Raw genomic sequence first — 23152 nt, 5'->3', positions numbered from 1 at the left:
CAAAAACTTAATCTGTTCAAGGAACCAGGAAGCATTTCCAACGGCTCCTTGAATACGGAGGAACTGATGCGTCAGTTCCCTCCCTTGATTCAGGCCATTGACGTTATGATTAAAACTCCAGCTCGCTCTCTAGGGGAATTTATAGATACCTTAGAACAGAAAGAGCCCATGATAGGAGATTTGGTAGAATATGGGTAAATTATGAAGGAAAATGTATGGAATGGCATGAGTTACCATTTATGGAGAGGATAGCCAGAATGAGAAACCCCTGGTGCATTTTAGATAGGAAAGAAAGGCAGGCTATTCTTGATAACATGAAGTCAGTCATTCAATATTGGAACAAACCCTGGAGGTGGAATCCTGAAGAATGGTGTTTGGGTTACCTCAGTTACCTTGAGGGCAGATATGATTTAGGGCCATGAGGAAGCACAGTTGAAGAATGGTGTTTGGGTTACCTTGGTTACCTCGAGAGCAGATATGATTTAGGGCCATGAGAAAGCACAGGTAGTTAGCGGTGTGAGACGAATTTCAAAGAAAAGCTCTGCCCACCTGGCCCTGACCACAAGACTTGCTGAGAATAATCAATTGTCTGTAATCATTTTTCTATGGAAACTTTTATGTCTGCCAACTTCCTTCTGTAATCTCTTAAAAGTGATGCTTGAATTTTAGTAAAGTTGCAGCAGATTTAAATCTCATTAGAGTTGTGTCTGTCATTCGCCGAATCCTGGGTTCTCCTAAGCCTTCACCCCTGTTCTCCCTCGGTCTTCGATCTCCAAGAGAGTCTCTCCAAGAGAGTCAGTCCGCGGCAAGGGGGTATTTTTTTTTTTTTTTTTAATTTTTCCCGAGAGAGGGTTTCTCTGTGGTTTTGGAGCCTGTCTGGAACTAGCGCTTGTACACCAGGCTGGCCTTGAACTCACAGAGATCCGCCTGCCTCTGCCTCCCGAGTGCTGGGATTAAAGGTGTGTGCCACCACCGCGAGGCTGAGTATTTCCCCCCGCCCCCCCCCGCCCCCCCGCCCCCCCCCCCGCTGTAAACTTGTGGCGCACTCCCGCTGGGTCTAAGTGGGTCTAAGGAAGACACGCCCTAACAAACAATAAAGTTCTCAAGGAAGCCAACTAAGACGGAGACTTGACCGATAAAGACGCAACCGCCTGCAATCTAGAGTAGCCGTTGGGGCTCACAATCCGTTTTCAAACTGGTAGAGTTTATCGGCGCCCTGCTCCGCCCCTGACTTTGGAAGTAGGAAGCTAAGCACACAGAACAGAGAACAATAGTCATTCCCAGGTGAGGGAAACAGCAATGTCAGAACCCGCAGAGAAAAGCAGGCAGCCCCAGAATTAACTGGGCGTCCGATTTTGCCCTTGGCCCCGCCCCTATAACCCGCTATGACCCACCCCCCAACCCCGTTTGGCCTTTGCTGTTAGCAAGCGCTTCTCTTTGCAGTTTTGGCAATACCACCTCCCTCCCCCCGCCACATACACACACACACATTTGCGCCCCGCCAGTCCACTAGCTCCAATACCACCTCCTTCCCCCCGCCACACACACACACACACACACACACACACACACACACACACACACACACACACACACACACACACATTTGCGCCGCGCCAGTCCACTAGCTCCAAGCCCCGCTCCGCTCCGCCGTCGCGGAGATTCCAGAGCCCGCCTTCGCCCCGCCTGCCTCAGATTCCAGATTTTGCCACGCCCACCCCAGTTCCCAGGCCCCGCCCTAAGGCTCCTGGGCCCGCCCTCTCTCCCGCGTCCTGGAGTCCAGGCCCCGCCCTCAGGCTCCTGGGCCCGCCCTCTCTCCTCCGTCGTCGACTCCCAGGCCCCGCCTCGCCCTCGCTCAGATTGCAGGCCCCGCCCTCTGCCGCCTGCCCCCAGATTGCGGGCCCCGCCCTTTGCCCGGCCGGCAGTGACGTGTCCCGCCCCGCAGCCGCGGGATTCAAACTCCCGGAAGCGGCGTCCGGGCTGGAGAGTTGTAGGGGGTCTGACGCAGCGACGCGGACGCTGTGTTTGGTCTGAGGTACTGAGTAGCCCAGCCTTGGCGGAGGAGGGTGGGGAGGACAGCAGCGGCCCGCAGCCCCAGGGCCGGACTGAACCGCACAGGAGGCGGCGTCCGTGGGCAGATCACGGCCGCAGGACTCGGTCTCGGCTCTCCGGAGTTGATGCTCGTTTCCTGAGGGACACCACGCTGGGTGCCTGTCGTCGTCGACCGTCCTCCTTTCGATTCCTTTCAGCTTTGCGGTATTATCACTTCTTAACACAGGCGTCAAGAGCCCAGTAGCCCGAAGCTGGTCTCTCGTGGGTTTGGCCTTTGCTGTTAGCGAGCGCTTCTCTTTGCAGTCTTTATTTTCCTGTCTCTTCCCTGTCCCCCTCATAGATAAATGGTGCGATTTACTGGGTGGGTGGAAATCCTTCTTTAGTCTCTTCCTGGACCAGAATGGCTTAGGTCCCTTCAGACCAATCAGTCAGAGATTTCCTAGCACATGCCTTTAAGCTTTTGGATGACAAATAAATAAACAAATAAAATATAGGTTTTTTTTTTTTTTTGGTTTTTCGAGACAGGGTTTCTCTGTGGTTTTGGAACCTGTCCTGGAACTAGCTCTTGTAGACCAGGCTGGTCTCGAACTCACAGAGATTCACCTGCCTCTGCCTCCCAAGAGCTGGGATTAAAGGCGTGCGCCACCACCGCCCTGCTAAAATATAGTTCTTTTGAACAATTATTGACTGAAAAAAATGTTAGTAGCAGGTGTAAGTGTGTATGTGGTTAATTCTGCAACCTCTGGCGTTCAGAGAGGGCCTCCTGAGGAAGATGCCTCTAGGACTGGAGAGTCCCTGAATGGAATGAGTGGAATAATAGATACTGAGAAAGGAAGGTGGGAGAACTAGGTAGGAGCAGGGGAGAAGTGGGCTAGCTCAGGCTAGACCAGAATCGGGAACACTAGTCATTTAGGAGGCCTCTCCAAAAGTTAGGTAGCAAATGTCGGGAGGGTTCTTTCAAATTGTGTTGATCTATATTTCTTCCATCCTTGTCTCAATGACTTGGTAGTTTTCTTTCTGCCAACCCAGGGTATCAAGGCCTCCCTGTGACATCAAGAAGCACAGGGAGAAACTTTTGTGGTAGCACATTCCTAAGGCGTAACTGCATTTGCCTCAGCAGATTGTACTAGCTACCTTAACTTAGTTTTTGACGGTCTAATGTGCCAAAATCAAGGATGAATGATTTGATACAGACGTTATTCGACTTAGTCTACACAGTTGTATATTTTTAGGCTGTTTTCACACAGGATGACCTCATGCTGACCACCCTAAACAGATCTCCCTGTTTTTACCAGTAGCTTCTATGACTCCATTATCTCTTTGTGTTTATTACAGTTTGAGAGTGTGGGAATCTGTGCTTCTGTTGGTGTATTGCTGTTGCCTGCCTCACTGTGCTGAAGGCTTCCTGGTTTCAGAGACTGTTGTCTCCTCTCCCTCCTGTTGCTTTAACCAGCTTATATGCAGTCCCTATTAGATTACCTGGTAAATAGGCTTTGCAGTAATTTGTTGTTGTTTGTTTAAACAGGTCTGTGCAGCCCAGGTGGCCCTCAAACTCATATGCAAATGAGGCTGTCCTTGAACTCCAGGTCATCCTACCTCCACTTCCTGAGTGCTGTTATTATTGGCATGCACCACCATGCCTGGCTGTATAGTAATTGAATGCTTTAATGGTCTCATCTTCCTTTAGATTCCTTAATCACACTGCCATCATTTTTATCTCAGGACATACAAGGTGGAAAAATGTTTGCTTGTTTGTTTTCTAACCTGCTTAATGAAGAGCTATTTTATTTTGTTTCTGGTTTTGTGTCTTCGAGACAGGGTTTCTCTGTGTAACAGCCTTGGCTGTCCTGGAACTAGTTCTTGTAGACCAGGCTGGTGTCGAACCCACAGAGATCCGCCTGCCTCTACCTCCTGAGTGCTGGGATTAAAGGCGTGCGCCACCACCGCCCAGCTTGAAGAGCTATTTCTACACTGTATGTACAGTGTATTTTACTATACATTTGCCTGCTTAGAGTTAGTATTATACATATGCTTCTAAACTGTCATCTATGTTCTTATTTCATTTTGCTCCTTAATTCCTTTCATCCCCCAATCCCTGACCATTATACCTCTTTTTTCAATGAATGTCTCAGGTTGGATTTCTTCACTTTTTCCTGCAACACTGGGCAGTGGTGGCATATAGGAGGAGTCTGCTTGTTGGTCCTGGCCATTTAGCCCCGAAATAATCACACAGAAACTGTATTAATTAAATTATTGCTTGGCCCATTAGCTCTAGTTTCTTTTTCTTTCTTTCTTTTTTTTTTTTTTTTTTTTTTTGGTTTTGGTTTTTCGAGACAGGGTTTTTCTGTGGTTTTAGAGCCTGTCCTGGAACTAGCTCTTATAGGCCAGGCTGGTCTCGAACTCACAGAGATCCGCCTGCCTCTGCCTCCCAAGTGCTGGGATTAAAGGCGTGCGCCACCACCGCCCAGCAGCTCTAGTTTCTTATTGGCTAACTCTTATTTAACCCATTTCTATTAATTTTTATATCACCACATGGCTGTGGCTTACCTGGTAAAGTTTCCAGCGTCTATCTTTGGTGGCTCCATGGCTTCTCTCTGATTCTGCCCTTCTTTCTCCCAGCATTCAGTTCAGTCCTCCCTGCCTAACTCTGCTCTGCCCCGCCCTGCTCTGCTATAGGCTAAAAGCGGTTCTTTATTCATGGTAATCACAGCATATAGAGGGAAATCCCACATCAATGGTGCATGCCTTTAATCCATCCCAGCACTCGGGAGGCAGAGACAGGGGGAATCTCTTTGAGTTCGAGACCAGCCTGGTCTACTGAGCTAGTTCCAGGACAGGCTCCAAAGCCACAGAGAAACCCTGTCTCAAAAAAAAAAAAAAAAAAAAAAAAAAAAAAAAATTCACTACAACACCCCAGAAATGTTCCTCAGTTTTCTTTCTCTACCCCACTGATTTAGATAAATCACTTCTATTTAGAACAAATAGGCTATTAGGCCTCTTCCAGACCTGAGATGTAAAAGTTAAAACTCAGACTTCAAATGCAGTTGAATTTAAAATATTTGTTTGTTTTTCATAGATCATTTCAAAGATGTCTTCCAGAAGCCCGAAAGATTTAATTAAAAGCAAGTGGGGATCAAGGCCTAGCAGCTCCAAATCGGACACTGCATTAGAGAAGTTTAAGGGAGAAATCGCTGCCTTTAAAACATCCCTGGATGAAATCACAAGTGGGAAAGGAAAAGTGACGGAAAAAGAGAAATGCAGACTTTTGGAGGTAAATGGTGGCAGACTCCTTTAAAAATATATACATTCTAGAAAGCAGCTATTGGCTCTCTGATGCTACATTCTTATTCTTGTTCTTGTTTGACCTGTTCTTTTTAATTCTAGAAAATTGATCTTGAATTTGGAATCTTAAATTCCTACTTTGATTTTACCAACTTTTAGGCAACTTTAGTTATTATTAGTTCTCTCTTTTTTAAATTTTTTTTTTTCCGAGGCAGTGTTTTTCTGTGTAACAGCCCTAGCCACCCTGGAACTTGCTTTGTAGACCAGGCTGGCCTTGAACTCACAGAGATCCACCTGACTCTGCATCCTAAAGTGCTAGGATTAAAGGCATGCAGCGCTACCACCTGTCTTAATTCTCTCTTTTAAAATGTTCTTGAGTATGTGTTTTGAGATTATCAGATATTAAGTTGTTTCAGAAATAATACATTGTGATTAATAGTTTTGTACCTTTAATTTCTGTGATTTTGTGATCTGTTTTTTCCCCTCACTGTAAAAAGATTTACTTTATGTGTATGAGTGTTTTTCCTGTGTGTATGTTTGTATATCACATGTGTGCCTGGTGCCTACAGAGGTCAGAAGAAGGCACAGGATCCCCTGGAATTGGAGTTTGGATGGTTTTAAGCTACGATATGGGTGCTGGGAACTAAATATGGTTCCTCTGCAAAAGCAGCAAATACTCTTAACTGCTGAGCCTAATCTCCAGACCCAGATCCTCACATTTTTGTTGTTGCTTTGCTTTTTCAGATAGGGTCTCATGTAGCCCAGTTTGTTCTGGAACTTATTTAACTGAGGATGACCTTAAACTTCTGGTCCCCTGCCTCCACCTTTAAGTGCTATGATTATAGTCATGTGCCATTATACTTAACGTATTTTTTTCAAATATTTAAAACAAACTAATAAACTAATCTGGCATTCATCATGTAACTTATTGATAATTTACCTTAATTATATTAATATTCTTTTTTTAAAAAATATTTATTTATTATGTATACAATGTTCTGTCTGTGTATATGCCTGCAGGCCAGAAGAGGGCACCAGACCCCATTACAGATGGTTGTGAGCCACCATGTGGTTGCTGGGAATTGAACTCAGGACCTTTGGAAGAGCATGCAATGCTCTTAACCGCTGAGCCATCTCTCCAGCCCTATATTAATTTTTTTTTTTTTTTGTTTTGTTTTTGTTTTTTTTCAAGACAGGGTTTCTCTGTGGTTTTGGAGCCTGTCCTGGAACTAGCTCTTGTAGACCAGGCTGGTCTCGAACTCAGAGAGATCCACCTGCCTCTGCCTCCCAAGTGCTGGGATTAAAGGCGTGCGCCACCACCGCCCGGCTATATTAATATTCTTGATAAAAGTTTGTTATACAATATCAGTCTGTTTTGTGTTGTTATAACATGATGCTACAGACTGGGTAATTAGAGAGAGAGAGAGAGAGAGAGAGAGAGAGAAAGATTGACTTACCTCCAAAGTCCAAAAGCCCAGAGCATCTGGTAAGGGTCTTCAAGCTCTGTTGTCACATAGAAGAAGGCCAGGCAAGCTTATGAAGTAAATGGCGGACCGGGGTGAATTCATTTTGAGTGATGTGACCCATGACAATGAATCCACTCATGAGGTCTGTGCGCTAATGACCCCATCACCTCTAACATTGTTGCTTTGAGGGTTAAGTACATTTGAGGGATCATATTCAAACCATAGCATGCTGTGCTTAAGACTGTAAAACATACTGACTTAACATTTATAATTTTTATGGGCTTTATAACATGGAATTGTGTGTTCTGTTTCCATGCTTTTGGCATACTGGAAGGATACTGTGCCATTTTCACATCTTTTTTTTTCTTCTTTACTATAGTTGAAGAGAAAATATTTTCTCAAATACTATATGATTTTATTTTATCTCTTTTTTTTTTTAGTTAGTTCACTAAATTTAAAATAAAATCAAATCTATGCATTTACGATATCCTGAATTGTTTATTCATTTCAAAGATTAGTGTTCAGGTTTCCTCGTAAAAGTTTAGAAACCCATTTTATCATTCATATTGGCTGCCTTGTTAGCCTATTCATTCTGATGGTTGTGTTTATCATTTTTCTCTTGGCTCTTTCCCTTTTGCTGCAGCAATGTGATAAGCATTGATTTAGCCTCCTCCCTCCACCCTTGACACAGATGGGATTTTCCTCTCTCTACCTCTTCAGTGTGTGTACATTCTAACTAGAGCACAGCTGGCGATGTGTGCTTGTGAGCTGTCTGAACTTAGCGCTTCAGCTTATGGTTTTGGTCCTGATATCATAAAATCAAATTTGCTGTGTAGTAAATACTTCATTAATGCTTATGGAAATACATCGTATAGCTGGATGCTTGACCTGGCTGAGTTCTAAGAGTCTTCTTGGTTTCTGTTTAGAAAATTCAAGTTCTTGAAGCTGAGAGAGAGAAGAACGTTTATTACCTCACAGAGAAGGACAAAGAAATACAGAGACTCAAAGATCAGTTAAAGGCAAGATATAGTTCCTCCTCATTGCTTGAGCAGCTGGAAGAGAAAACGAAGGAATGTGAGAAGAAGCAGCATTTGTTGGAGTCCTTATCCAAAGAGACAGATGTCCTGAAGAAGCAATTGTCCGCCACGACGAAAAGACTTTCTGAACTGGAAAGCAAAGCCTGCACACTCCATCTGTCACAGGTGCCGAGACTTCCTTTATTCAGAGTGTTTTCCTGTCTGCTACCATTTATCATTCTTTTTTTTTTTTTTTTTTTTTGGTTTTTCGAGACATGGTTTCTCTGTGGCTTTGGAGCCTGTCCTGGAACTAGCTCTTGTAGACCAGGCTGGTCTCGAACTCACAGAGATTCACCTGCCTCTGCCTCCCACCATTTATCATTCTTAGGAAGAATGAGGTTTTGTTTTTGTTTTTCCACACAGGGTTTCTCAGTGTAGCCTTGGCTGCCTTGGAACTGGCTCTGTAGACCAGACTGGCCTCAAACTCAGAACTCACAGAGATCCACCAGCCTCTGTCTCCCGAGTGCTGGGATTAAAGGCGTGTGCTACCACCACCCAGAGAAGAATGAGTTTTTTAGTGTTTGTGAAATGGTACAATACCTTAGTGTACCTACAGATCACTTCTTTTTGTTTTTTTAATTGAGTCTTCTTCCATAAATAATATTGTGGTTCCCTGCACTCACATAATTGGTTCACTCAAATAAATATTAAGAAGACAGTCCATGCTGTAGCTATAAAAGTCAAGAAAGATTTTGCTGAGATTTTACTTCAATAATTTGTATTATATAAACATTAGGTTTACGTTTTTTGTTTTCCTATTTGAGATAAACCATTAACCAAATATATTTTCCCTAACTGCACATACACTTTCTCTCCCTCTTGTTTGAGAGGAACTATATTGTAGAATGAACACGGATCTGTGTAAAAATCATCTGAGTCTCAATCTTGGTTTTGCTTGCTGACATCATGTAATTCTCTTAGCCTCTCTGGTCTGAGAGACAGTGCTCAAGCTGGACAGTCTCCTTTTATAGGCCTTGATTTCACATCAGTGAAACCGGACTAAGAACCCTGATGATTCCATATGATAATGATTGACAGGTGCCTTGCAGAAAGCCTGGAATATACCAAATGTTTGCTTATCGACCAAATCTTTGATCCTTTTTGACATTTGAATATTACTAACAACTAGTCAAACTATCCATACAAGAGTAAGTTTAAACTGTGATTTCTCAGGGGTGTGATGCTGTGTGAGTTACTTTTTCTGTTACTGTGTTTAAGGGAGGAAGGTTTGTTTTGGATTATAGTCCATCATCGTGGGGAAGGCATGGCAGCAAGAACAGAGGCCAGATGGTTCCATTACTCAGGAAGCAGAGGGAGAACCAAAATTGGAGCCCTGCCTAGAAAGCTTCAAGGCTGACCCTAGTGATCCACTTTCTCTGTCCACCCCTAAAGGCTCTTCAGCCTTCCCAAACAACCCAGTGTCCACACAAGACTTTCCTTATGGATGCTTAGGAGAAACACCAAAATCCTCCCAAGCCCTAAAAAGCAGGATTTTTTAGACTGCTGGTTAGTATGGGATTATAGCCACACCTGCTTTTTCTCTTTTTCTCTATGGGAGAATGAAGAAAGGAAAGCTATTATGAAATTATGTTTTGGGTTCCATGAAATCTATTTGAAGAGTTACTAATTAATATTATTATGGTCTCCCAAATCTGAAACTCTTTGAATGTTATCAAGTGGAAAATTTCACACCTGACCTCACATAACTGTCACAGCCATAATCTAAGCACACTAAACATTTTGTATAAAATTGTCTACAGGTTATGTGTATATGAAACAAATGGAGGCGGATCTCTGTGAGTTCAAGGTCAGGCTGCTCTACAAGAGCTAGTTCCAGGACAGGCTCCAAAGCTACAGAGAAACCCTGTCTCGAAAATCCCCCCCAAAAAGAAAGAAACAAACAAACGGCCTGGCAGTAGTGGCGCACGCCTTGCATTTGGGAGGCAGAGGCAGGCAGATCTCTAAGTTTGAGACCAGCCTGGTTTGAGTTCCAGGACAGTCAGGGCTACACAGGGAAACCCTGTCTTTAAGCAAAAAGAGAGGAAGAAAGGAAAGAAAGAAAAGGTGAATTTCACATTTAGAGTTTAGTCCCATCCCATTTCAGTTTAGGAATACTCAACTTATACTAAAACTTTTTATATTTGACAGTTTGATTTATTTCTTTAAAATAGACTAGTTGTTTGTCTCCTTTTGGTGAAAACTAAGTGGATTACTTATATGCGCTAAAGGTTGTTTTGATGATTGTGGGATCCCGAAAATCTCAGAGTAAAATTAGATCTGAAGTTTCAGGGTTTCCAGATCGCTTAGTGGTTCTCAACCTTCCTAACACTGCAACCCTTTAATATAGTTCCTCATGTTTTGGTGACTCCCCCCAACCATAAAAAATGATTTCCATTGCTACTTCATAACTGTAATTTTGCTATTGTTATAAATCATAGTGTAAATATTTCTGGAGATAGATAGAGGTTTGCCAGAGGGGCTCTGACCCACAGGCTGAGAACTCTGGCTTAGGAGCTTTTCCGGGGAGTTTGGTTCTGGCAGTAGTCCTTTGGTGACTCTCACCTGGCCTAGTGGTTCAGCAGTAGATAGAGGGGTGTTTGGGATGCCTTGAGAAATGTTTTGTATTTTTATGGAACTAAAAATAATGAAACTTGTATTGTTAAGTGGATGATGTTCACTAGTATTGGGTTATTTACAGAGCGGGCCTGCAAACTGCTTCAACTCATCAATGAGCAGCATTCATGAAAAGGAAATGCAGCTGAAAGATGTAAGTTTTTTTTTGTAAAGAGAACTAATTCATATGTTCTTAAATTTCATAGAAATTGAAATCACTAGTACTATGACTTCAAAAACAAATCCAATAAGACAGGAAAACTGAGTGTTTGAGATGATCGTCAAAAGTATCTGTGGACTAGAAAGTTAGAGAAGTCAACTTCACCTACCTTACCAGCTTTCTTTTTCACCAAATCTAATTTGCCCAAATATTGCTCTTTATAATGTGATCTAATTTATTTTAACTAATTTTCTTTTATCTGTTTGGTATGTGTTCCTTATCTTCAGATCTTCCTCTGAGAATAGTTGGGAAGGAAACTTTTTTCTGTATGCCCAGTAGTGCTCTAGAATTAGGCACGAGGTTACTTTAGCTGCGCCAGAAAGTTTTGTTATTTCAACCTTGTAAATGGATACATTTTGCTGGAAATTGAATAAATTGAGGGCACAGGAGTATTTGTTTTTTTTCAAGTTCCAGATTAAATATGTAAAATATAAAGTTGTTGATTTTATTATTAGATCACTACGTAGCTATTCTGATTACAGAGATATTACCTGTGTGTCTACAGGTGTATCTATCCTGATACTGATAAGTGTGCTCTTAAGATTCTGTTTTATTTAATCTAGCAAGTGTCCCTTGAAGCCTATTTGACTTTCAAAAGAAGAATGTAAATATCTTGAGTGTCTGCAGGGTACTGTGGTAGCTTCATCAAAGTATTTACTTGGAGGTAATTGAAATAAATATAATTTTAAAATTATTAAATAGGGTTTATTTTAGTGTCATATATTACAGTAAATTTGGCCCCTTCCTGTGTACTAGTACCTACCAATTAGATGTATGCATTTAGGTTATTTACTTTATACTCCTTTCATTTCTTATTGTTTGCTTCTGCTTGGTTTCCAGCCACTCCTGGGAAGGAATAGCCTTTTCACTTTCTGTTTCCTCTGACTGCTGCTCTGTTTACATGAGAAAGACTTACACAAGTGCAGTAAATTCTAACTCAGTTCACCTTCAAGCTAAGTCCAAACTGGGGTGAGGGGAGAGGTTAAGCTCTGTGAATTTAGATGATTTTCTTGAAATGTAGATTTGGATTTAATGGGTCTTGGGGAAGCTTGCATTTTCTGCTGCTGTTGCTGCTGGTCCCTGGAGCACACTTGAATCATTCCTAACTTCTGAAGAGCTCCAGGCAGTTCAGCTCTTCTGGTTCTTGAAGATCTCAGAAAATCTTTGAGGAGGAGGAATATTGTAGCTGGGAGACTTAGAAAACAAGAAAGAGACATCTCACTCATTCCTCAGTCTACACTGGCATGTTCACCTTGGGAGAGCTTGGAAACTAATAACATCTCAGTTCCCAGAGAAGTGCCTAAGGAGGCTTGTCTTTTTTTTTTTCTTTTAAATTACAAACTGTTTGGCTTATAGTTCAGGCTTACTAACTAACTCTTTACATTTAAATTAACCCATTTCTATTAGAAGCTTGTCTTATTAAGAATTAATATTAGTTAAAGTAAAATAAGCTTTAGAATACATAAACATATATATGTTTCTGGAATTAATAGCAACAGCCTTGGAGGATGAGGAGATAGGCATGCAGATTGTTAGTGTGCAAATCAATAACTTGTGTTTCACACACAATACAGCACTACTTGCTGAAAGTCCAAATGAGCTGCAGGCCATGCTAAATAGAGTGGTGGAAGTAAGCCAAAATATGTTTCTTATTTTTCAGCCACCATCTGTCATACAATTTAAAATAATTACCTGGTATTAATAACTATTGGCTGTCTATCCAGTGTTTTTTGGGCCTTTTCGCCTTATCCCGTGCACTCCTCCAAGCAATGCTATCTTCGGGTATCTGCCATCATTCATTCTCATGACATAGCCGAAGTATCTGAAGCGCTGTTGACATATCCTGTAGTTTACTTCCTTCTGTAGATAGAGATGTTTCTTAATATCATGGTAGCACAGCCTATCTCTTTGTGTGATGCCTAGAATCCTCCTGAGACATGCCACCTCAAGCACATTCAGCCGCTCTTCTAGGAGCGTTTCGTTGTTCAGGTTTTGGAGTTGTGAAGAGGGCTCAAGACAAGGTCTCATATATTTGTAGTTTTGTTGTTGCCTTTATGTCTCTTGCTGACCAAACCTTTCCTAGTGCCTGGAATGTAACCCTTGCTATCCCTCTCCGGCTCTTTACCTCTGAAAGAGTTCCCTCGTTTAAACTGAGGTTTCCTCCCAGATAGACAAAGCTTGACAGTTTGCTTGAGGTTCTGATTCTTTATTACAATGTAAAATCCTTGTGCGTCCTTCCCATGTGTTGTACCTAAATCTTCTTGATGTTTACATTCATACCAAGGTTTTCGCTTACTTCCACCACTCTATTTTCCATGGCCTGCAAATAGTGCTGTATTGTCGGTGAAACGCAGGTTATTGATTTGCACACTACCTATCTGCAATTATTTAGCACTACCTACATATGCATTTCTTATATCTTAAAGAGGAACTTAGTAAATTTAACATGGACATAATACTTCTAGTTAGCCTACCATCCCTAATCCAGTCTTATCAATGAACTCACATACATTTTATTCCTCCACTGCAGCTTGCATTTTCTTCTATTTTGAAATTTTTGTTCACAGAGTACTTAGCAGACCCCTGGCCAAAGGTGAAATGCACTATTCTTTTTTAAGGTAAATGTTAAGTGCATGCCTCCTTTACGTATAGATGACCCAAAGCTAGAAATAGCTGATGTGATGTTCTAACCCAGATCAGTGGTTATTGAGAGCTTTTTAGTCTGATAAAGATACTAGAGAAGAAAGAGCAGATGCATATAGAAGAATTAGAAAGAAAAGCAACATTTACTTACTTAGCTGGGCATGATGACATACACCTGTAATAATAGCTGCTTGAGAGGCTGCGACAGGAGGATCACAAGTTCAAGGCCTGCCTGGGTTACAATAGTGTGTTCGAGGCCAGAAAAGGCAGAGGTGGGGGAAGGAGGGGATAACTTACTTTTTTAAGTAACATCGCCATCGTGTGGCTTTTAAGAGCATCGCTTCTTAAATCTTTAAAAAGATTTTTGTCTTTATTATACATGTATATATACATATAAATAATATAAATACAATCAGATAATTCATTTAGTGTTGTCCATATATATATGTTTTTAGGGTTTATCATTTGGTATTGGATAGCCAGTTAGGTGGTTCATCTCTCGGAAGGACTGGTTCCTCCCCAACAATCATTAATTTGGCTGTAACTGAAATATTAACTATTTTTAGTTCATGTACTTGAGTAAAGTATTGAAGGTTCATTTGAAAAACATTAATGATCATCTAATGTATGTAGATTTAAATTGTTTGTATTACTACTTCTTAAAGATGAACAAATATAAAATTTGATATAAAATTAGGTATCTTTAACATATAATATTGAATAATTAGTTAGATATACACGTGCTGTCTGGGTCCAATGGTGTTCTTTTGTTTTGTTTGCATTTTGAGGCAGGGTTTTTCTGTGTAACAGCCCTGGCTGGTCTCAAACTCACAAGAGATCCTTCTGCCTCTGTGTCCCCAGTACTAAGACAAAGGTGTGGGCCACTGCTTAGCATACAGGCAAAATTAATCCCCTGGAAACTGACTGTTGTGTATTCTAAAGGAATACATGCAGTGGCTGCCTGTAAGTAATTTATAAGCCATAAGATTTTATACATGTTGGAAAGCAATGTCATGGGGATTCCTTTACACATTTTAAAATCTGGGCTTCTTATTATGCTGTTGATTTTTCATTCATTATAAGGCTCTGGAGAAAAATCAGCAGTGGCTTGTGTATGACCAGCAGCGAGAGGCCTATGTTAAAGGACTTTTAGCAAAAATCTTTGAACTGGAGAAGAAAACAGAAATAGCCGCTACTTCACTCCCACAGCAGATGAAAAAGACTGAATCAGAAGGTACTGAGCTATAAAAGTGTTCTTTTGGGATAAGCCTGACATTTTCCAACAGGAGTGATTCATCAAATTTAGATTTTTTTTTTTTTTATAGATGTGTGTTAGAAAGTAAAATAACATCATGTCCTTTAAGCCTGAAGTAAGAAATAGCATTTGGCAAGTCTGTTTCCGATCCCCTTGTTTTTGGATAGAAGAGGCCACAGGCCACAGGCCACAGGTGAGAGAGGCATCCATCACAGAGTTTTGAAGTCATGGTGATTTTCTCTACATGAACACCTTTCCCCTTATTCAAAGTCCTTCTCAGTTCCTCCAGAGCTGACCTGGGTACCAGTTTCCTTTTTGGGGGATTAGATGGGTAGGATAATGCATTGAAATAAGGTCTTGCCACATAGTCCTGGCTAGCCTGGTACTTAAAATTTAGCCCAGGTTAGCTTCCAATTCAGAGCAGTCTCCTCCCTCAGTCTCCTAGTTTCTAGAATTATAGATGTGTGCTACTTAGATTTGACATCAGCTGTCATTTTGTTTTGCTTTCTTTGGCTCCAGGAGAAAGAACAGGCTTTGTAGGTGATGCTCAACTGTTTAATCCTTGCTGTGAGCTTGAGTAGTTACCCATGATACTGTCTCTCTGCCCAGTATCCTATAGTTTTCCTTACACTGATTTCCCCTGAGTTAGACAACACCTCTTAGGCCAGGAAGGGTCATATTTAACAGATGAAGAAGATGGCTCAGCAGGTGGTAAGCTAGGAAGAAAAGATCTCAAATGCCAGCTATGCCTCCACCTCCTGACTCTCCATTTTATAAGCTGGAAAAATGCTGAGGTATCACTTGTGGGCATATGTTTGAAGTTTTAATTTCTTGGGATATTATAAAATGCTTGTTTGTTATAGGTTATCTTCAAGAGGAGAAACAAAAATATGATCATCTCTTGGAAAGTGCCAAAAAAGATCTTGAAGTTGAACGACAAACCATAACTCAGTTGCGTTTAGAACTTGATGAATTTAGAAGAAAATATGAAGAAACTCAAAAAGAAGTTGAAGATTTACATCAGCTGTTGAGTGCACAGCGAAAGGCAGACATACAACACCTGGAAGAGGACAGACATAAGACAGAGAAGATCCAAAAGCTCAGGGAAGAGAACAGTATCTTCAAGGGAAAGCTGGAAGAAGAGAGGAAAAAGTCTGAAGAGCTCGTATCTCAGGTGAGCCAGCCACTGAGGTCTCTGTTCTTCAAATTTCAACCAAGGGTCAGTGAGTCCAGACAACCCAGGAGCCACAAATGGGAACCAGTCCCTGCCTCCCTCCGGCGTTCATAGTCTAGCATGGAAGCAGATCACGAGTTAGTACCTGAAACAAGATGATGTGAGATGAAGAAAACAGGCTCTGGCAGCCTTATAGAAGTAATGGTATTTAGAGACTTGGTGGTGGGGTCCTGCACAGTGACTCTCTGGGAATCCCCTTCAGTGGAGTGTTGTATGAGACTGCTTGTTCATTTCCCGGCCACCCAGACTCTCAAAATAACCATACAGAAGCTGTATTAATTACATCATTACTTGGGCCATTAGCTCTAGCTTCTTATTGGCTAACTCTTACATATTAATTTAACCCATCTCCATTAATCTGTGTATTCCCACGTGGTAGTGGCTTACCAGCAAGGTTCAGGCTTGTCTGTTTCCAACAGGGCTACATGACTTCTTTCTGACTCTGCCTCCTTTCTCCCAGCATTCAGTTTAGTTTTCCCAGCCTAGCTCTGTTCTACCCTATCAGGCCAAGCCATTTTTCTTATTAACCAATGGTATTCACAACATACAGAGGGGAATCCCACATCACCTCCCCTTTTCTGTTTAAATAAAAAAGAAGGTTTTAACTTTAACAAGTAAAATTACATATAACAAAACAGTTGTCAAGCAAGAATTACAGTTATAATATTTATATCTACTTTATGTTTCATCATAACTAAAGAAAACTATAACTATATATTCTTTAACTCCATCAAAGACTCTAAAAGGATATAATATTACATAAACAGGAAGTGCATTGTAAGCAACTTCCAAAACTCTAGAATTGATAGAGACATCTCGCTGCCTAGACAGTTACCCAAAGATCTCCTATATCTTTCGGGCACCCTTCTTCAGCCTACAGGTACATAGTATCCAGCAGACTTTTCCATGAAGCAGTAAATTTCAAGACAGTTCTGCCTATATTGGCAGTTTGTTGGTCACATTTTTCTGTGCCCTGCAGAATGTCTAGCAGACTCCTTTGAAGCAGGAACCCCAAAGGATCATCTCATCTTTAGGCAAGTTCATCAGTCATTTCTCTGTGGGTCCTGCATGTCCAGTTCATACAGCATAGCACCAAGCAGTTCAGGCAAGAACAGTTTCTTTCCCAAATAGCTAACCAGTACCATAAGGAACCTCTTTAATGCCCATCATCCTCTTGAAGTAATTGGTGCTGCCAGGAGCAAATGTGTCTCATGTCATGAAAAGTTTCTAAAACATTTTATATGCCGTATTTTAAAGGTTTTTGAAAGATTTGAAGATACCTATCTAACTGAAATGTATCTCTATATATCTAGAAAACCTAACTAAAATTACTACAAGCTTGACTATTATAGATGATTATCTATTAACCTATATTTCTTAATTATATTTTTAAATGAGTTGCACAAACACAATACCTTAATCAAGAGCAGAAATATATATGTATACGTATATGTATGTAACAAAACTGACCTTAAATTTGTATCAGTAAAGCAAGATCCATACCAATGCAAAGTATCCATCTCTATAGTATATTCCCCTTTAAATGTAAGTGAACATTTACAAACAATATTTGGGAATAGACCCCATTTAAATGCTCGGTCTCCTGAAAGAGCCAGAGTTCGCGCTGGCAGCAGGGCCTAGGAAGCCGCTGTTTGAAAGTCATGTGCTTTTTTCCCCCCTGCTACCACTGCATCAGTAAAACCTCTTTTAAAAGAGCTGTAGCATGCCGCCAGCAAGCAGAGCCCTTCCGGGAAAAAAAAAGTAGTTAAACTTTGTTTTTTAGTGTCTAGAATTCCTTTCCAAGCCTTCTCAGGTTTTATGTGAATTTAACTAGCACACGTTGGAGTGCCAATTTGTTGGAGGCCACTTGTTCATTTTCCCAGCTGCCCAGACTCCTGAAATAATCACACAGAAACTATAGTATTTGAAATACTGTTTGACCAATAGCTTAAGCATATTGCTAGTTAGCTCTTACATCTAGAATTAACCCATTTCCTTTTTATATTTTACCACGAGGCTCATGGCCTACCAGCAAGGTGTCTTTCACCTCTGGTGGCTACGTGGCATCTCAGTGACTCTCTTCTTTATCCCATTCAGTTTAGTTTTCCTGCCTAGCTCTATTTTGCTAAGCCACCGGCTGAAACAGCTTTATTCATTAACCAATAAAAGCAATACATAGACAGAAGGACTTTCCACATCAGTGGAGGACATCACATACACTAAGGCTTGAGTGAAGAGGTAGATTATGGGAAAGTAAAGGCAGTCAGACGGATCCAGTTGATTCCTAGACTGTGCTCTTGAGTACACTGTTATTGTGCTCAAATGAATTCCCAGAGCACCTTAGAAAGAACATAGAAACCTATAGAAAGAAGAGTGTTCAGAATTCACACCTGGACTTCAGATAAGAGTACACGGCCTGCAGCAAATCACCTGTGTTCTCTGACTCACACAGCATTCACTAGTCACATTCTGTATGGGGTCACTGAGGAATGTGACAGCGCTTTGTAAACTAAGTAGACGCCAGTGGAGGTTATTGCTACTGTAATGGTAATTTTTAACATCCTGCAGAAGTTGAGAGCTGAGGAAGAGTCAGTAATCTAATCTTTGCTTTCTCCGACTTCACTTTGCCAACTTTGATCTGTAGGTGTGTGATGACATTTGGGAAAGGATAAACAGAAATAAATAAATTTGCTCTAGCTCTGTAGCGTAGATGAGGCACATTCCTCTTTGTTACCTTACTCTGAAATGATGACCGACACCAAAGCCTCCAGGAAAGGCGGTGTGGCCACACAGAGCTGTTTTCATCACTCAGTCTGGCTTTCAGAGAACAGTCAGGATGATACTATTCATTCTACTTACAGAGAGCTGGGGTGAGTCAACCTGCTCAGTAGGTGTTGTCCTGGTTAGAGGTGGGCCTTGTGATGTGGGTTCCTTATCTATCCCAAGTCTAGTCAGGAAAGGCAGATGGCATAATGCTGGCTGTCTTTGCATCCTCCAGGTCCGCATTCTCTACGAGTCTCTGTTAAAGCACCAAGAGGAACAGACCAGGGTGGCTCTGCTGGAGCAGCAGGTACTTACGTGGATGCTTGAAAGTTCACTTGCTGGCAAAAAACAGAACTTCCCCTGGTATTTTAGTGTTTGATGGAGAACTGTTTGAAATTTGGATAACAAAATGTTTTTAAAAGACTAACACACATTTTCTTAGAGACTCTGTACCATTCATAGATACTGTAACTGTTCTTTAAAACTGAATTCTTAGAGGTGTGGTGACAATGTTCCTGACAGGTTGGCTTTGGCAAATGTTGCTCTTCCATGGCTGTAGTTCCTACTCTATCCTAACAGGATCTCTTACTAGGTCACCCCTTGAATTCAAGCAGAGTGGACACCATTTATTCTCAGAATGTATACTAGAATTTCTTACTGTATTTTAAACCAGGGAGTAGCCATCTCTCACCCTCCATTAAAAATTCCAAGAATGTGAAGGAATAACTCCAACCAGCAGCTTCTTAAGTTGTCCTCCACTCATCCATCACTTAGGCTTTGGCTTTGCTAGTTCATAAACCAGCTCTTTAGCCATAAGCTGCATTTACTAATAATCTTGCTGTGCTCAGATGAGTTTTTGATAAGCAGTCCCAGCAAGTACTCTCTTGTGCTGATACAGACATTCAATGAAGAGAACTGGGCAGGATCTAACTGCCTTGTCCTGACATATTCCAGATGCAGGCATGTACCCTAGACTTTGAAAATGAAAAACTTGACCGCCAGAATATGCAACATCAACTCTATGTGATTCTTAAGGAACTTCGAAAAGCAAGAAGTCAGATAACACAGTTAGAATCCTTGGTAAGTTCTGAATGGCTAATATGAAACTTATTCTTTATTCTCTTTTTGCTGCCTCCCCATTTATGTGTCAGCTCAGTCCCCAGACCGGTAATAGAGCTTAAGATGGACTTTAATTTATCTCAATCAGCAGTGCCCCCATGTGGCCTTAACGTTGAAGCATTAACCCAGGACTCAGAAGGAGGGGCATTATGAAGCCTCTGCTCATAGTTTCTTTACTGGTGTCTGGAATCATCTCATTTAGGTTGAGTATTGCTATTCTAGAGATGTCTAACAGTACCTTGTAAAGAAGGCATAAGGTAGAAAAGAGGACATCGTGGCATTCTTTTTTCATATTTCTAAGGCATTTGTGTATATTTATGTGTCTGTGACTGTGCCCAGATATCCTGTTAGTGCTCATTCATATACTGTCCTAAAACTGCAGAATATTTGGAAGTGGGAAAATATTATAAATATAGTCCTATATAAAAGCAATTGTTAAAGTAACATAACTTATATGTTAATAAAGTAAATATCTTCATAATGTGCTATAAGATATAAAATTTTAAGCTTTCTTGACTATTCTAAATTCTTTTTAAAAATGAAACAGCCAACTCCCAAAGGTATGTAGCATCCTGGTCACCGTGTATGTCACCTATCTAAGCTGCTGGAGTACTCCTCTGCTCTCTGATCTGTAATGTAGGGTTTTGTTGCTGCTCTCTTTTGTGCATTATGATTTTACTTCCAGGGTGTGAAACACTCCCCAGTGAGAGCATCTCCATCTTCCCACTTCAACCTCCTGGGTGCTGGGAACTTTGAACTTCTTAATTCCTTAATTCCTTCTGTTTTACAAAACTGGCAAATGTATACACACTTTTGAAAGTGTCATGATGAATCCCATTATTTTGTACAGTGAATCTGAAAAAGTAAAAGGAATGTTCTTCCCTTTGCATTTGCCTCTTGACAAAGCCGTCTGCATGAGCACTAACTCACTCCTTTCCTCAGTGATTACATTATCCCAGTTATTCATGACGACCTCACATGTTACCATTAAAATACTAATGAGCAGAAATCTAAAATAAATAAATCTAAAATGCTGGAGGACTGAAGCCTGCAAAGGGTGCACAGAGCAGTTCAAACTGCTGAACTCCAGTCTCACGTTCAAACATGTTCATTTGGAATTTGTTCTGCAGAAGCAGCTACATGGGTTTGCCTTCACAGAGCAGTCGTTCCCACTCCAGAGAGAGCCTGAAAACAGAGTGAAAGTTACCTCACCCAAAAGTCCCACATCTGCACTCAACGAAAGCCTGGTGGAATGTCCCAACTGCAGTGTACAGTACCCAGCCAATGAACATCGAGACCTGCTCGTCCATGTTGAATACTGCACGAAGTAGCAGAACCGTTCTCACCTTTATACTGAAGAAGTCCACACTGTATCCTATGTCGGTTTATGGGCACTTTGAATCACAGATTACATCTTTTGTACACTGACTAACATATGAGGGAATCCTTATATTTTTCTGGCCTCTTGGCATTTTCCTTGGTAGTGGTACCTCCCTGAGCTGCTTCATCATAGGCTGCAGTGACAGAGTGTGGTGAGCAGTGGGTACCCAGACTTCTAGCACTTCACACTGTTCTTCTAACTAGCACTTCACACTGTTCTAGTACCCGAAGAATGAGAGCTATTTGGGTTATTGATTATGGCCAGCAAGCAAATATTTTATGCTTTGGGAGTTTTAAGAGAATTGGGAAGTAATTAACCATGGGTCTTACTGTGCTGACATTTTTTATGCAAGTGCTTAGTATACTGTCACTTCCAGTTTGATACCCGTGTTGTCGAACGGTTACTAGGAAAGTTGGGGAGTTTCATAATCTCCATTGCTGTTAACTCTTCTAAGCACAAAGCAGGTTTTGTTTGAAGAATGTCTTTAGGTAGCTGCACATTTTCACTCATATTATCTGACCATAACTGACTTAAATTTCATTAGCAGAAGTTGGTGCCAAAATGAACAAACTTTAACAAAATTATCTTGTCTCCTCATTCAGTTTGCAGGTATTTTATTATATCTTGGTGGGTTTTGTTTTTTGGCCACTCTCAAAGATGGGTGAGCAGTGTAATTATCAGATATTTGTTTTCTGAATAGATATTTTTATATATGCTTTATGTAAACCAAAAGATGTTTTATTTCTTCAGATTTTCTAACATGCTTAAACCTGGGCTGCTGTTAGCTATATGAAGGAAAAAATAATAAAATTATTTAATAAATTTACCATGTGTCTTGTATATATGCGCACATATATAGTCTTAAGATCTCTAATCACAAAGTGGTGGTAGGGTTCTGGATTGACACTCATAAGAGCCATGCAGTGAGGGAGGTAAAGGAGTGGAGGTGCCTCTGCTGAACAGATTGCAACTCTTAATACTTTTCTGAGCTGTTTGTTACAGAGGCAAGCAGTGAGCCTGTAAAGGTATATGGAATTTTGGCTTTTGAATTTGGGGGGGCATAAAAGTTGTGTGGATCTGTTAATGTAAATAAAATTTTGTCTTTGGGATTATAATCTTCAACTGCAGTTGGACAAAAGATACAGAAATACTTTTCAGTTAGATAGCTCTTACTCTGTCTGACCCAAGTGGCCACAGTATTTAATTCTAAATGTGTAAATGTGTGTCATAAGAAAATTTTTCCCCTTGCAATATTTCAGTAAGCTAGGCATTACCTCAAGTTAGTTGTGTTTTGTTTGTTTTTTTGTTTGTTTTGGTTCAGTTTTTGACTTTTTTGAGACAGGGTTTCTGTGTAGCCTTAACTATTCTGGAACTCACACTGTAGATGAGGCTGGCCTTGAACTTGGAAATCCACCTTCATCTGCTCCTGTGTGCTGAGATTAAAGGTGTGCACCACCACCACCCGGTTTTCATTACCTTGAGTTTATAGATGTGGAATATGGTTTGTTCACGCAGTGGGTGGTGGCTTGCCCATTTCAGACATAGGGACCAGGCCTTTGGCCTCTGCTTGTTTGAGCAGAAGGTAAAGCAGCCCCTTTGACCTGGCAGTCCCTGAATCTGACTCCTGGGGTACGTTTCTGTAGTTCACTGGAGAACTGAAGTTGGGTGCTTCCCCTGTGTGTTTCAACCACCATCTAGACACCATTATAAAACTGTGCTTTGGGAAAATGTCAAGAAAATGGACCAGTTCTGAAGTGTTTCCCCATGTTCAGCAGCTTTTTTTTTTTCATATTTTTATTTGTAGATCATAACAGGAACAGTCCCATCCGTCCGTCGTCCCCCCCCCCCCCCCCGGTTCATGTTAGAGAAGCAAGGGTCAGTCAAGTGTTTAAGACCCAAAAACCTTGAAGGGTCAAATTCAGTTCTGTTTCTTCACTGTCTACTTTTTGTATGGCACATGGCCACCTGTGCTTAGGCCATGGTTGGTTCTGGAGGACAAATATGCTGTGCCAGAAACTTCTAGGTGTTTAATACTTATTCCTAATTGC

The 23152-nt window shown here is 41.2% G+C and overlaps 1 protein-coding gene across 3 annotated transcripts; it reads left to right on the top strand.

Moving 5' to 3' along the window:
• The first annotated feature begins 1996 nt into the window (after positions 1-1996).
• Cep55 (centrosomal protein 55) lies at positions 1997-21894 on the top strand. 3 transcript variants are annotated; one of them, XM_057778394.1, is made up of 9 exons: positions 1997-2035; positions 5129-5323; positions 7727-8002; positions 10575-10643; positions 14436-14586; positions 15471-15781; positions 18840-18911; positions 19559-19684; positions 20854-21894. In XM_057778394.1, exons 2-9 carry the CDS (start codon positions 5141-5143, stop codon positions 21052-21054), a joined length of 1389 nt encoding a protein of 462 aa, XP_057634377.1. In that variant the 5' UTR covers positions 1997-2035; positions 5129-5140; the 3' UTR covers positions 21055-21894. The 3 variants fall into 3 exon arrangements, with proteins under 3 accessions (XP_057634377.1, XP_057634376.1, XP_057634375.1); XM_057778393.1 differs by having other exon boundaries at positions 2000-2256; XM_057778392.1 differs by lacking the exon at positions 1997-2035 and adding an exon at positions 3010-3534.
• Positions 21895-23152: the final 1258 nt, after the last annotated feature.

The sequence above is a fragment of the Chionomys nivalis genome, chromosome 8 (assembly GCF_950005125.1).
Source record: "Chionomys nivalis chromosome 8, mChiNiv1.1, whole genome shotgun sequence".
Lineage (NCBI taxonomy): Eukaryota > Metazoa > Chordata > Mammalia > Rodentia > Cricetidae > Chionomys > Chionomys nivalis.
The sequence above is the reverse complement of the archived record's forward strand: the minus strand, read 5'-3'. Positions and strand labels throughout refer to the sequence as shown.